The 14119-nt window shown below is 43.7% G+C and overlaps 1 protein-coding gene across 7 annotated transcripts in view; it reads right to left on the bottom strand.

The window, feature by feature from the left end:
• LOC135376181 (A disintegrin and metalloproteinase with thrombospondin motifs 9-like) overlaps window positions 1-14119 on the bottom strand; it is a 93139-nt gene that overhangs the window by 46406 nt on the left and 32614 nt on the right. For all 7 annotated transcript variants that reach the window (XR_010417566.1, XM_064608778.1, XM_064608780.1 and 4 more), the window contains 8 exons: window positions 13675-13933; window positions 13468-13619; window positions 11141-11204; window positions 10817-10934; window positions 8253-8389; window positions 5672-5789; window positions 4885-4971; window positions 13-179 (listed from right to left, as the gene is read on the bottom strand). Coding sequence is in view for 6 of the 7 variants with exons in the window: in XM_064608778.1 (XP_064464848.1) it covers window positions 13-179; window positions 4885-4971; window positions 5672-5789; window positions 8253-8389; window positions 10817-10934; window positions 11141-11204; window positions 13468-13619; window positions 13675-13933 (1102 nt within the window). In the remaining variant the exon portion in view is untranslated. The remainder of the gene's footprint in view (window positions 1-12; window positions 180-4884; window positions 4972-5671; window positions 5790-8252; window positions 8390-10816; window positions 10935-11140; window positions 11205-13467; window positions 13620-13674; window positions 13934-14119) is intronic.

Below are 14119 nucleotides of genomic sequence, written 5' to 3'. Positions count from 1 at the left end.
GTAATCACTTACCATGACTTGCAATTCACTTTCTAACTGTTTGGTGGCATTGATACGCTCCACTGAGGCATTCGATCCACTGTATTCAATTAAGGTTCCCCCATAATGGAGTGTCTTCCTAAACACGCTCACGGTGAAGTTTCCATTGAGGAGGTACTCTTCCTGACTGTCCCGCAGGGCTGTTTGAAACATACAGAATGTGAATGATACAGAGCTTTTCAACACACAATGGAACCTCCATGTGCAATAACAGGCTGCATTCGGCATAGAGGGCTTAGCACATCATCTGTATCACTTGAAAAGTAACGCTTAAGAAAAAATTATTATTTTAAATTGATTTTAATAACAACAAAATGACCTAGGAAAAAAATGTGTTTCTCGATTAGAAAAAGTAAATAGCATTACTCTGCATACCACAGTGTAACAGCATTCCAGTTGAACTCTTATTTTCCAATGCAGTACAAATTTGTAATGTGCACGTACACTTAAACTGCAGAATACAGATAAGTCACCAACAAACAAGAGCTAAACGTACACACAGTACAAGATGAGGGTTTAACCCATTTCTACTCCGAACTTGCACCCCGAATTGAAGGTTGCATCTTTAGGGTGAAACCCCATCTTTATCCGGCAAATCGCCCTCACTGAAACATCTGTAGGAATGCACACCAGCTTGTTTGGCAGCAAATGCAAATTACATCACCGTTTGTACCAAAGCAGTACAGTTTGTTTGAGTAATAGAGCCCAATTTCTCCCCTAATTTAGCACACTGGAACTTTTTCCACCCGAATTCACATCAATTTAGAGCAGATTTTTTTCAATTTTTATCCCCTGAATTGGGGGAAAAAAACTTCCCGAAAACTTCCCTATGAAGGCTCTATCATATATGGTGTTGTCACCTTTGCTATGCACATGACATGTTATGCTTTACAGTCATACCAACACCCTGTTCTACAAGCTATCATTGAATGCTGGGAGACTTGAAATATTTTAGACTCAGAAAATGTAATGGTGTGGGCAGTTCCATTATACAAATAATTTTTTAATGACTCGTGTTCACAGTGTGGCCCACACCTGCTTTGTTGTTATGCTTGATGTCGTGTCCGGGAGTATTTAAAGGATCAGTAAAATGTTAATTCTCAATAAAGCTTTTTTTTTTATTGGGCACTGACTGTGATATTCCAGAATATCTTATGCAAAGCAAGCATGCAGAATAAGATAAGAAAATGCAGGCAGTATGACTACAGTTGTAACTTACTGCGAGTGCCGTGTGGCTATGCACACAAAAACAGTGTTCCATAAAGTAACTTGATGCATTGTAGTACATAAAAACCCATCGACATGTGTATCCTCAGCTAAAAAATTGTGACGCTTGAACGCCCTCATTTTATGAACCTCCCCCTGGCATCCTGGGACAGGAACCCCCCCCTCATATTTTCCACTCCATTTATGAACTGTGGACTTCCGAACAGCAAACGCACGTTTGCAGAACAAATCTAGGAGGCTCGACCCTTTTTACCTTGATTTATGAACATGGTAACTACAGTCGTCCAGGTCAACAGAGGTTCACAAAGCATAAACATAGAGCACCCTGTTTCCCATTGCCAAAGGGAATATAAGAAAAGCCAATTCATCGATTTACCATCAAGTATTATTCATCTTTTGGGATTGCATGGATGAGCAAAGAGCTGCCGGTGTAGAGCTGAACTTTGAAATGGACGCATTGCACCTGGCAAAGTGGAGGCGATCGACCCTGACAGCTGGGGACAAATGGGATATCAGCTGTTGGAAGCGAGGCCACCCTTAGGGAACTATGAACGCAATGTTGTCGTGGACTTGCAACTTGATATGGACTAGACATTTCAAAGTTAACACTGACTACTGTCTTGAAAGGTTCCAATGTGTGGCCTCTTGTATCATCTGCAGGTTCATCATCAATAGAGCCTGAAGTTTTCGGGAAATATTTTTTTCTAAATTCGGGGGGTGAAAATCGGGTAAATAAACATGTGCACTAAATTCATGCGAATTCGGGTGAAAACACTCCCGGTATGCTAAATTCGGGGAGAAATCGGGCTCAGTTGCTCAAACTAACTGTAATGGTTTGGTACAAACGGTGATATAACTGCATTTACTGCCAAACAAGTAAGTTAATGCATTCCTACAGACATCCCAGTGAGGGGAATTAGCCGGGTAAAAATCGGGTTTCACCCTAAAGGGTGAACCTTCAATTCGGGGTGCAAATTCGGGGAAGAATCGGGTAATACAGTTGAATCTCTCAATAACGAACGTCCATTTAACGAAATCCTCCGTTTAACGAAAAATTTCCGTTGCACGAGCGCGTCCCCATAGACGCCAATGTATTTTTGAGCTCGATTTAACGAAATACGTTCGTTTGGTCACCTCTATTTAACGAAGTCCCCGGGCTCTCCTGCGCGTGTCTTTACCCCTTAGCCACAAAGTAAAGGAGGAGAAACTTTCCTTCTCCGTTGGCTTTACGCGAGTTTTCGCTGGTTACTTCGGTTGTCACGTGCTGGGGGCGCGAACGTGCCGACGTGTGCTTCGCCTCTGCCGGTAATCGGTGCGCCGATGCTGTGCGTCGCGCCGCCGCGAGGCTCTCTTCGCACCCGTTTTCGGACAAGAAAACACGCATTGCTGACATTTTTTGCTCACGCCTCGCGAAGTCTTATCTGCTTGTGTTGATGACGACGACAGTACGTTGTGGTTTTGTGCCTTTTTATTACTTTTTTTTTGTTCGCGACGCTAATGCTGACGGTGGTAAAATGGGCATGATGCCGCTGCCGTTCAAGGTTCCATCGGCGCAGGCGTCTACGCGACATGTACCGATTTCTCGTTCTTTTCGGCGGCGTACTATTGTTCTTTCCGGACGTCATGAGTGAAAGTGAACCAAAGAAACTTCGATACACGAGCGCGTAGGAAAAAGCAGTCGAGGTTCATCCGGAGTTACGAAGGTAATGAGCGCTCAGAGCGACACTGTGCACAAATTACATGTTACCTAGCATTATGTAATGAATAAAGCTTAATATTTTGTGCCCTTCTTACCTTAGTACCTGTTTCATGACAAATGACGTTTTGCGGAACGCGCGGCGCTGGTAGTGCGGCGGCCATCTTCGTTTAACTTGGCATGTTCCATTTAACGAATATCTCGATTTAACGAAACAAAGAGTCAGCATTTACAAATTCGTTATATAGAGGTTCAACTGTACCCTAAAACTTCAGGCTCTAATCATCAATGAATGAATGTCTTTGCTGTGGTCAATAAAGAGGCCATCGCCATAGCAGAGCCACAAGGGTAGCTATGTATCTTAGACTCATTGCTTCCAGGGTGTCGAACCGCAAAAAATACGGGTTCGGTTCGGGTTCGGGTTCGGGTTCGGGTTGTTTTGATTTCGTTCCGGTTCAGTTCCGGTTCGGCCAGGCCAGAAATCGAACCGGTTCGCAAACCGGTTCGCAGCCCCGAACCGGTTCGCGAACCGGTTCAACGCTTCCGTTCTATATGTTCCATAAAACTGCTTTTATCAGGAAATGCGTGGCTAATAGCTTACTGCTGTTGTCTGCATTAACGTCTCTAGCGGTGAGGTAGCCCTTTAGTGAGAGAAATGAGAAATGGATGAACACTTATTGCAACTAGAGTTCACGCTGTTGAAGCGGTGTAGTCCTGCTACTTTCTGTTCCCAAAATATTTTTTCACACGCACAGTGCCAGCAAGATACACTTAAAGGAAGCCTAATAAGATGGACAGCGTAACATAGACGACAGTACTTGCCGGCACACTGCATTCGCAGCGTGAATCGATCTGAAACCGTACTGAAGCATGTCGAAAATAAGCCTGCAAGCCTTACTCTGTCCGAGCTCACAGCAGTGTACTTGTTAATCCACAACACAACGGCAATGTGTCACGACGACACAACTGCGCTACCAATAAGCAGAACCACATTTACTTTTCAAAGCACGACCAATCAAACAGGCACCGTCCTGCGTACGCTCCTTCTCCACTTCTCATGTTTCTGACTTGTTTAATTTGTGCTGCTCACGTGTAAAGGGAAATCTTGGGCGCTTATTTGATCACATATTCGTCCTGTAGAGCTATATAACAGGCCTATTCCATTCGTGTTTCATTCGTCCGCGTGGCACCTGGTCTCTGAAGAGTAGACGCCGCACCGCGTGCGTGGGGCGCTAGCCGCGGCACTCACAAGGACAACTGCGCTTCAACACGTTAAAAAGACGCTGAAAGTATACTTACTATACGTCGTCGTCTGACTGCTAGGTGAACATTTCTGAAATTTATGATATAGGCGCGTGATGATGATACCAATGTGTCTTCGTTCGGGGATAGAGAGGAACTCTTATGCTGACTTCTTTTATGTCCAAACCGTTTTGTTGCGAACCGGTTACCGCTATTATTTTTTACGGTTCTGCTCCGGTTCGGGTTCAACAGTGTCATGAAAATTTCGGTTCGGGTTCAGGTTCGGTTCCGGCAAAAATAACGGTTCGGGTACGGTTCGACACCCTGATTGCTTCCATTGCCAGCTGCAGTGGAGTACATTTGCGGAGTACTGCGGTGGAGTATAGTAAAGACGTTTCTGAGCAACTAACTGATATTGCCCTCGTGTAACAGCCAACGGTTTGTACCGAGAGCTAAAGTAGTGACGATAGCACTCTTCAAAATGTTCATGAAGTATACGTCATGGCTGAACCTGCATAAAATCAAATCCAGGGTGCAACACAGTACTTCGAAAACAGGATCCAAGAGTCAAGTCCGCCACTAGTCTGCACTAGCACCAAACAGGCATGAGCTTGTGTGATTTTTGCCGGGTCCTGTTCTTGCACACAGAGATCACAACACATTTCACTGAATTAGCTCACCTAAATAGTTGTCATCTTTTTCTGCTCCGTACTGCCTGATATCCATATAACTGGCCCCTGATGGGATCTTCACCACAAGATTGTACCCTGCAATATCATTATCCATCACACGAGGAAATCTCCTTTCAAAGTCTGTTCTGTTCCTATTCAAGCAAAACAATGCCATTATCTGTAGCATTTGAATCATTTTTATATCATGCCAATGCCAACTATGTGGCACACAACAATGCAAACAAAACTCATCAATGCTGAAGGTTGCTATGTTGTACCACCTAGCAATTATGGACTTAAAGTGAAGAAGGTAAAACAGATGATAGAACTAATTGCCTAAATAGGCCAAGATATAACTTACTAGACTTTAAAAGACATAAAAAAATTATGATAAAACTGAAAATAATATGATAATAGTCTTAAAATATTAGCAAACAAAGTTCATGTCAGGTAAGACTATGTTTAGAGGCACTCTGTGAATAACAAATAAAATAACCCTCTTATACAATCAATTTCACTCAGAGTGAACTGCCATGACCCCTTTACCACCACCAATCATATTGCTACGAAGAGGGACCTCTTCACGTGTCAATATTTGTGTCACAAGGTTGTTTAAATTCAGTCACTGAGCAGCAGAATTACAGAAAATAAAAATTAAATGTTGCATACCACATGCTATATGTCACATACAGTTATGTTGATAATCCTCTTACAGTTGCAGAGCATGTACAGATATTTTAAATAAGCTACCCATATGTTCTCTGTACGCAAGGTCAGGTTTGGAATGAACACTTGCCAAATTGGGCTCGAGAGTAGTGACCCTTTATAGTCTTGCACGTAGAATTGTCTCCAGCACAGACGCCACACATGTCAGGCTTGGCTGTGGAGTTCAGACGATGGTCGCACCCAGCTGGCTGCAACACAAAGACAAAAAGCTTAAATACTCAGGAAGTATACTGTTGTGACATGAGTCACAACTTGCTACAGTTACATGTTGCATACCTTCCTTTAGCTTTGTTAACCTCAACATTCAACTTCAACATTTCCTTTAATAGTCGCAATGTAAACCAATAACAGTGGGCAATATAAACGTTCCAAAAGGCAAGCATTAGATGCCAAACTCAGAATGAAAAATACCCAGAAAATATAAAACAGGCATTTTGAACTACTGGAACAAAAATAACAAAAAATGTTTATCAACATATTTCTAAGCAGAACATGCAATACTGCAAGTGACAAGTAGGTAACATTGACTAAACATGATCTTTCAGGACACCACGAGACATGGACAGATAACAGACTAACCATAAAATCATAATTTTCATTTGATGAAAATGAAAAGGTTTTGTATGCTCCATCAACAAACCTTATTACAGCAAGTTTCGCTTGGATTTCCATGACTCCCATTAACCCCTTAACAGATTGACCCACCTAAATGGTTGCCCCACGAGGCTTCTTCTACCATCATTACCTAAACAGTGTTCCAGCAACCATGTCGAAAAAAATAAAAAATAATAATATAATAATAAAAGAAGCACTCTGCGGAAAAGTAAGTGATCAACGAGATTTATCTGTATGGAAATTTTGCCAATTAATACAAGTAGTTTTATGAAGTTTCAATTGAATAAAATTTCATTTCTTGAATAGAATTCCCGAATTTCCACAATCAACGTAACATTTTTTTGCCAGAAACAGGAGGTGCACGTCAGATTTACCCCATTCTATTCCAAAAAGCGTTCCCTACATACAACACTAATAGCTTAAAAAAGCAAAATCTGTCATTTTGAAACGCTGTGCTAAGTTCTTCGTGAAGTTAAAGGGGCATTAAAGAGCAAAAATTTATCCTTGCTGAATGAAGATGTCGTTACTTCAACACCAACACAAAAGGAACAGTATTCATGCGTTGCACCATTCGTGATTTATGGGCGAGAGAACCTGCAAATTATGCTTCCGTTTCCTTCTCAAGAAGGCTGACAATGCAGAGCACGCTCACACTGGTCTTCGATTTGTCCAACCACTGCCAGAGATCGTTCGAGAAGACCAACCAGAGATATCTCCACACAACCGAGCTTCTGGAGAAGGAGGGGAAGCGTAGATTGTGTTTTCTTTCACTCATAAATAATGAATGACGCAACAGAGGCATGTTGTGTAGGTGTCAAGGCAACAGCATCTTCCATTATGCGAGAAGAAATTTTTGCACTTTAGGGCCCATTCTGAGATACAGCGCTTTGCTTCAGAGCGCTGGAAACCAAGCGATATTTTCTACCATAGTGTGTACTCACTCGCAAGGCAGAACGTGACAATGCTCTGCAGCTTAAGTCTCGCAAAACCTCATTGGCGATGTGACGCAGCGCCATTTTGTCTTAAGTTTATCTTTGATTCTCATGAGCTATGCGGATGCAAAAGCTCAATTAGCTGGGCAAATGAGAAATTCGACCCCTCCATGTCTAGTTCTCCATAACACTAATACACAATGCCGCGAAACCATCCCACAGCTTCCGCGATGTCATGATTAAAACAGCCTCTTGATTGGCCATCACAAACGAGCGCTAAAAATGAGAGCTGAAAAAGCTGACAGGAGCTCAACTCTGACAACGCTGTGGGGCAAAGTGCTGTATGTGAGAACAGGTCCTAAGTGCCTCTTTAATGCAAAAAGCATCCGAGTTAAATGGTGACCTTCCTCTTCCTGTTTCCTTCTCACTCTGGTTTCAGATAGCTGCAGAAGAGTTGTAACCTTGCTGCCACTATCAGCAGAAGCAGCGAAAAGGGAACTGAGGAGTCAGGTTCATGTCCTGCTTGCGTCACTTCTTGATGCAGAACTAAGGGCGACCGACAATTTGTGCATCTCGAAATGACAGTTTGAGCATCTTTTCAGATGCTGCCATTGTAGTAGGGAATGCATTTTGTAATGGTATGGGGTAAATCTGACTTTCTAGTTTCCTGGCAAAAAACCATTGCATTGACCTTGCAAATTTCGGAGTTCAATGAAGAAATTAAATTTATCTCGAACAAAATTTGATGAAAATACTTTAGTATGTGGCAAAACGTTCTCTACAGATAAATGTAGTTAATTACATACGTATTTTTCCGTAGTCCGTTTTGACCACAGACCAATAGACTCCCATTTTATGTTCTGTCTTGGCTACAGATGGAGCAGTGAACTTGAAAGGTTGTATACTGTTTATCAAAAACAATCATTGTTCCAAAATTGCTACCGTATACATGGATCTTCTATCACCTCTAAAATGTTTTTATAGGACATGGCGTCACCTACTTTTGCCTTTCCACAGTAGGCAAAAGATAATGCGCTAGAATGATTTAAAAATGGAAAACAGTTATCCCTATATTTAGCTGAAAGGTTTCTATTTTGGTACTACCTTGCAGAAGCCATTTATGCAGACGTCAAATGTCTCTAAATTGCACCGGGTGCCGTCCACCACTTTTTCCTTGAGCACATAGTAAGCCCCTCTACCCACAACCCGGCAGTACAACTTGCACCAGTCTGCCCGAGCAACTGCAGAGAAGGGAAACACAAAGAGAGTATTGGTACAAACACATATAACAGATGTAAGCTACAAATGCTGAATACACAAAGGCAAGCCTCGTGATTTATGAGATTGTAGTAAATCAGCTCCATGTGAATTTTCTTTGCTGCTTTCCTTTCATGAGGTCAAAGGAGCCCAGAAAGCCATCTCAAAGTCTTTTTCAGCTTTTGATGCATTATGAAAGTACAGTAGAGACCACTTATAATGTAACCGCTTACAGTGCAAGACCACTTATAATGCCACTTTTTCCAACCCCCAATATTTTTCTAATAGAACATAATGTATAGGAATACTGCTTATAATGGTCCATCCTGATGCGGGATACCAGTTATAGTGCGGTCACCGACATCCTCCTCTAAGTAGGTGAAGCACAGAGCGCATTTGTCAGCAAATTCCAAAGCGTGAATCACCCATCGGGAAGGACGCTTCTGTGATCTCCTCGTGACGAGGCGGGCCATCCTTTGCATTATGTCACCCATCTTAGTGATGCCATCTGGGACACGATCAACGCGCAAGACTTGTGGAACTATCTCGTAGAGCACAACTTTGCTTCTTAGGCGAACACTTTTGGTGGACACAGATGCTGCGTCTGCGAATGAATAGCCACTGATGAAGTGATAGTGCGAGCCGTCCGGGACCGTGAGGCGTGCGTGCCGGAAAACGACTTGGATGATGGTCGGGACTTTGCAGCAGCTGAGATGTTAAGCAAAGAGACGGTAGGGTGCGTGCACAAACTAAGGGACCTCTCTACCCAGAATAGACTGAGAGACAAGGCATTCAGTGTCCGCGCCGTTGATGAGGACGCAAAAGCGCAAGACACGGTCAGAAATCTATGCCAAACAAAAATCACTGTGTTTTTCCAGGCTCCCTGAGAATGTTGAATAAATTGTTTGCTCTGCAAGAAATCTCCGTGCTGTTCAGTGTGGTTCACAACATGGTATAACAGAAAGGTGGGTGCTCAATCTCGGGCATGTATTGGCCTAAAAATGTGATATTTGGTTATAGTGCGGTACCGCTTATAGTGCGGATTTTTGGCGGTCCCGCGACCTACATTATAAGTGGTCTCCACTGTATGTGACTTGACCCGACACCTAAAACACAAAAAACTTGCTGTATGCAATATTATGCATTCTCAGAAAAAAACGCATCCGAAGATCGACCCATGGGTTCCTGCTCAACTCGCTCAGCAGGGCGAAACAAGGAGGAGGAATAATGTCATAGTTTTGCTACAGTAAAACCTCAATAATTTGACTCCCATTAATTCGAAAATTTTGGACTACTCACGCGGTCCCAACAGATGCCTATATTAGTCTATGGTACGGAACATTCGTTAGTTTGGAAGCAATCGTGTGCTCACCGCATAATTTGGACAGTACAACACCGCGATGAACCTTTGCAAACAGCGTGTGCCCGAAGGATCCGGTGGACAAAGAAGGCGAAGAAGAGCTGACACGATCGCATCGCTATGGTTATCAGTGCTGTAACGTCGTCTCTCTCTACCTTCAAGCAGCCACGAAGCAATCACATGTCTCAGTCTCTTTGTTTCTGCCTGTGGAAGTAATCACGAAGCGTTTTCGCCGTTGCGATTTTACGTGATCAGAGAACTTTGCACTGGAAGACAGGACCGCCGATGCAGAGGGCGACATTCATTTCTGTGGTCTGTTGCTGGCACTTTGACTGAAGATGAAATTGTTTGATGTCCTTGCAACTGCTGAGAAGTCACTGCCACAGCGCACTGTCACAGAAGCAGCAGACACACTTGCTGTTTTGGACTATTTCTGCTTGATTGCTCTCAGTGGTGCAGTAGAGCACTTCTCTGTGCTCCGAACCTTGCATCACGCGCATCTAATCCCCGACAGTCATGCACAGATAAAGGCACTGAGTTCTCACTTTAATGCTCACGGAGGCTAAGGCTCTTGAAAATGTCACCATAATTGGTTTTCAATGAAAAGGCAGAATCTTGCTTTTTGATTTTCACGCGTTTTACTGGCCGCCAGAAGAATTCTGATTGCTACACGCGAGCAAACGCTTTTGCGTTGATCGATATATTGTCGTCTCGTTTACATGTACTTCAACGGATGAGCTGACGGGAACCAGCAATCTGATCGTACTGTCGGAGTTATCGTTATATCAAGGATCGTAATAAACGGGCTTGACTGTACTCTGAATAAAAGTGTCTTGATAATGGCAAGCACACCTTTTCTTTGTGGTCCATTCGATAATTTGACATTTGGATAATTTGGTCATCTTCGTGGGTCCCGTGAGATCCGAATTAACGGGGCTTTACTGTATTGTGTTCAGCTTTTTGGACACGTGTAGAAAGTGCTTGCCTGCTCTACTGCATCATGAAGTGTTGTGGTTGCAGCCAAAGTGTATAGACAGAAAACATTGCTCACTGTCGGAATACTGGGCCGTCCACTTGCTACCAGCAGGCACATCTGGAAGGCCAGCTGTCATACCATTGAAGGCCTGGCACTGTTCTTCACGGAAATCTTGGGATCCCACTGGACATGGCTAAAACATATTTTCTCATGCAGTGAAACCACATAATGTCCAGTGATATCTTTTTGTGTTAGACACCCGTGGTCTAAATGCTGTTCTCAATTATTACTGTTTGTGTGTGTGTATGTGTGCATGTGTCTTAGTAAAATTAGCAGCGAATGTAGCACTACGCTTGCCATTTGTGTGACATGTTGTGCCTCCCTTTAAGTCAGACTTACCTGGGTATTACAGGATCTATAGCGGACACGCTCTCCAAGGCAATAACGTCCTCCAAAAGCGGGCCTGGAAGAGAAAGATAATCTGTAAAGGTTTGGGATATTGGTATATCAAAGGAGCAGGGACACGACATTTAAGGTGGATTGTAAATGCGTTTCATTCTTCGAGCTGTCCATCGGGAGACACCATGCAAAGTATTCTTGCCCGTGGTGTATTGTCACAGTTCAATCGAATTTCCAAGAGGAGGTGTCTCCAAATAGATGGCCTGGCCTGAATTCCTCGCATGATGTCAGCAGCTTCCAATGTTCTTCCTCTCAGCTACACACAGTTAGACCCATTTTTCACAGCGCTGGTCTATGTCACAAGACACGTTATTACCCTGTTGCGGGATTGCCGATGTCACGAAGTACCCTCCACCTTCCCTTGTCCCCATACATGCTCTTTGAAAGAGTGGAGGGTTTCTGAAAGGTGTACAGAACAGAAGCCTGGCATATGCACTGCAGGTAACCTGCGCTTCTTGTTCTTTTGCAGGAGCTCATTTTAAGTGTTGCGGAGCATGTTGTGGCAAAAGAAGAAGAAGAAGAAGAAGAAGAAGTGGGGGCACCTCACTGTTCCTTTTAGAATGTTTTGTGTACAGAACACAGTCGCCGACCGATAACTTGAACTTTCCAACTTTCCAACTGCCGACACTGCCACAAACCCCACAGTCCCTATGTATTTCTGCGTCCAATAGTTGGGACCATTCCACAAAAGATGTGCTTGATTGTTTGTGCTCATTTCGCTTCAAACCTGCATGGTTTTTGGGACTTACCGTCTCCCGAGCGTCTGAAATAAGCAGAACAATGCGCTCCCGCGACCTTATACATTGTACTGCGTTATGAAACAAAGGTTATTCCCGGCATGATGCATGGGCAGAATCGCAGCGTGCGCATGCGAGAAGGTGGACCATATTTGCGCGCGGCCAAAACTGAAAGCTCCGCATTGCGACAGCTAATCTTTCAGTACGCGTGTCTTAGAGAATGAGTACGAGTATCCTTGGGTATTTAAAATACTGAAATGTCGTTCTGAACTCAAAGTGAGGATGTTGATGACATTACTGCGATGGACATGTTTAGTAGAGCCCAAGACACTAATCCACCGACGATCGAGACCAACGTGATGTCGCCATTTGATGCTTGAGCAGCGTTAGCATCAACGTCGTCTTCGCCTCTGACAACATAAAAAAAGGTAAAAATGATGGCAGCAACAAGGATGTCACTGATGCACCCCCACTCACAGCACCAATCCTTGCTGCAGTGACTACACTGATGAATGCATACAAGGATAGTATTATGCTTGCCAAAATTTGCCTCGATACGTTGTCGAATGTTTGTGCTGCAAAGCAGACATGAACGGATACTTTTTATAAAGACACTTTGCATGTTTGCAGTGAAAGCTTTTGAAATAAAGTGGGTTTATGCGATTGATTAAAAATTCGGGCCGGTTTTGTGGCTCCAAGAAGTCCAAAAAATCGACCGGAGACTGTGAAAAGGAAGATGTAATAGAGGGACACACGCTACACATAACATAGGATAAACCCTAAATATTCTAAACGGCTTCCTCTTATGGCATTTGGCTTATTGGACAAAGGCTACAGGCTTTCTCTATGTAAAATACCGAAATAGACAGGCATCTTTAAGAGGGCACTAAAGTGAAAAAAAGAAAACTTATTGTGGAATGAAATATGCCATTACCATGACAACAATAAAAAGGGAGCAGGATACATCTTTTCATGATTCAAGCACAAAGGAAGCTGCAATTTATGATTTAGCTCTTCTCTCCATCTCAAGAGGCCCAACACGGCAGTGCGCCTCCCATTGGTCCTCGCAAAACATTTTTCAAGAGGGAAGGGGAAAGCGTAAAATGCTGTTTCCTTCGTGCACAAGTCACGAATGATGTAGGAGAAAAATTTTGTTCCTTTTTTGTAGCACTGTCAAAGCAATGGTATCTTTCAATCCACAAGGATAGTTTTTTGCACCTTAGTGCCCTTTTATCTTTGGAATGTCTTGGGTCAGAGGAGTAGTGACAGGTACAGGAGAATATGCTCATATGAAGCAGCAGGGTTTCCTTACCACTTAAAAAGGATGCCTGCTGTAAGTAAAATAAGTACGTGTAAATGTGCAAATCCCTTAAAAATCGGCCTCAAGACCAAACACTAAACTCTATGCATGAACGGATGAGGGAGGGGGGGAGCCCCCACAGCATGAGTGGCACATTTGTTGCACACAATACATACTGACAGCTGAAACAGTGGTACAAAAACTCACAGAAGGGTACCAAAGAAACAGACCTGGGGTTGTCACATTCCCGAGAAGAGCTCTGGATACCGCCACCACACGTGCGGCTGCACCGACCGTAGTCCTGCCAGAGACCCCATTCGCCATCCACCGCTTGTCGAGTTATTTCATTCGTTATTGGGATGCAAAGTCCTTTCTGGCACCACTGCATGCAGAAAAGTACATCTATTGCACTCCATGTGAGCAACTGAGAAAGCTACCTTCTGTGGATTGTGCAGACTGCATGGAGTCCCATTTGCCCAAGGCATGTGCTGCGTACGGCAGCCGCCTTCTAGGTTCCCCCGAACGGTGCACCACAGTCGTCCGCAGACAGGCATGTAGGGGCAAACCCTGGCACCTGGCCCAAACACCAGTTCACATTGCTCGTCCATGTTGAATAATTCACCTGGCTGTGTGCCAACACGTCCAGCCACCAGGTCTTTGGTGGGGGCATCACGAAGGCACTCTCCATATCCAGCACTAATCAATAATAGAAAATAAATGTATCATTAGGCACCCCCATATGTATGTATCAAGCTCCTAAGCCCAATGCAAGGCACTTGCTCAATTTCCAGAGCAACTACTATTTGCCACTGCAGGACAATGTATGCCACAAGGGTAATCACATATTGGCTATAGTCGCAGAAACACCTGTTCAATTTTATC

The sequence above is a fragment of the Ornithodoros turicata genome, unplaced genomic scaffold, assembly GCF_037126465.1.
Source record: "Ornithodoros turicata isolate Travis unplaced genomic scaffold, ASM3712646v1 ctg00001050.1, whole genome shotgun sequence".
In the NCBI taxonomy this organism is placed as follows: domain Eukaryota; kingdom Metazoa; phylum Arthropoda; class Arachnida; order Ixodida; family Argasidae; genus Ornithodoros; species Ornithodoros turicata.
Note: the sequence above shows the minus strand (reverse complement) of the source record. Positions and strands in the feature narration are given on the sequence as shown.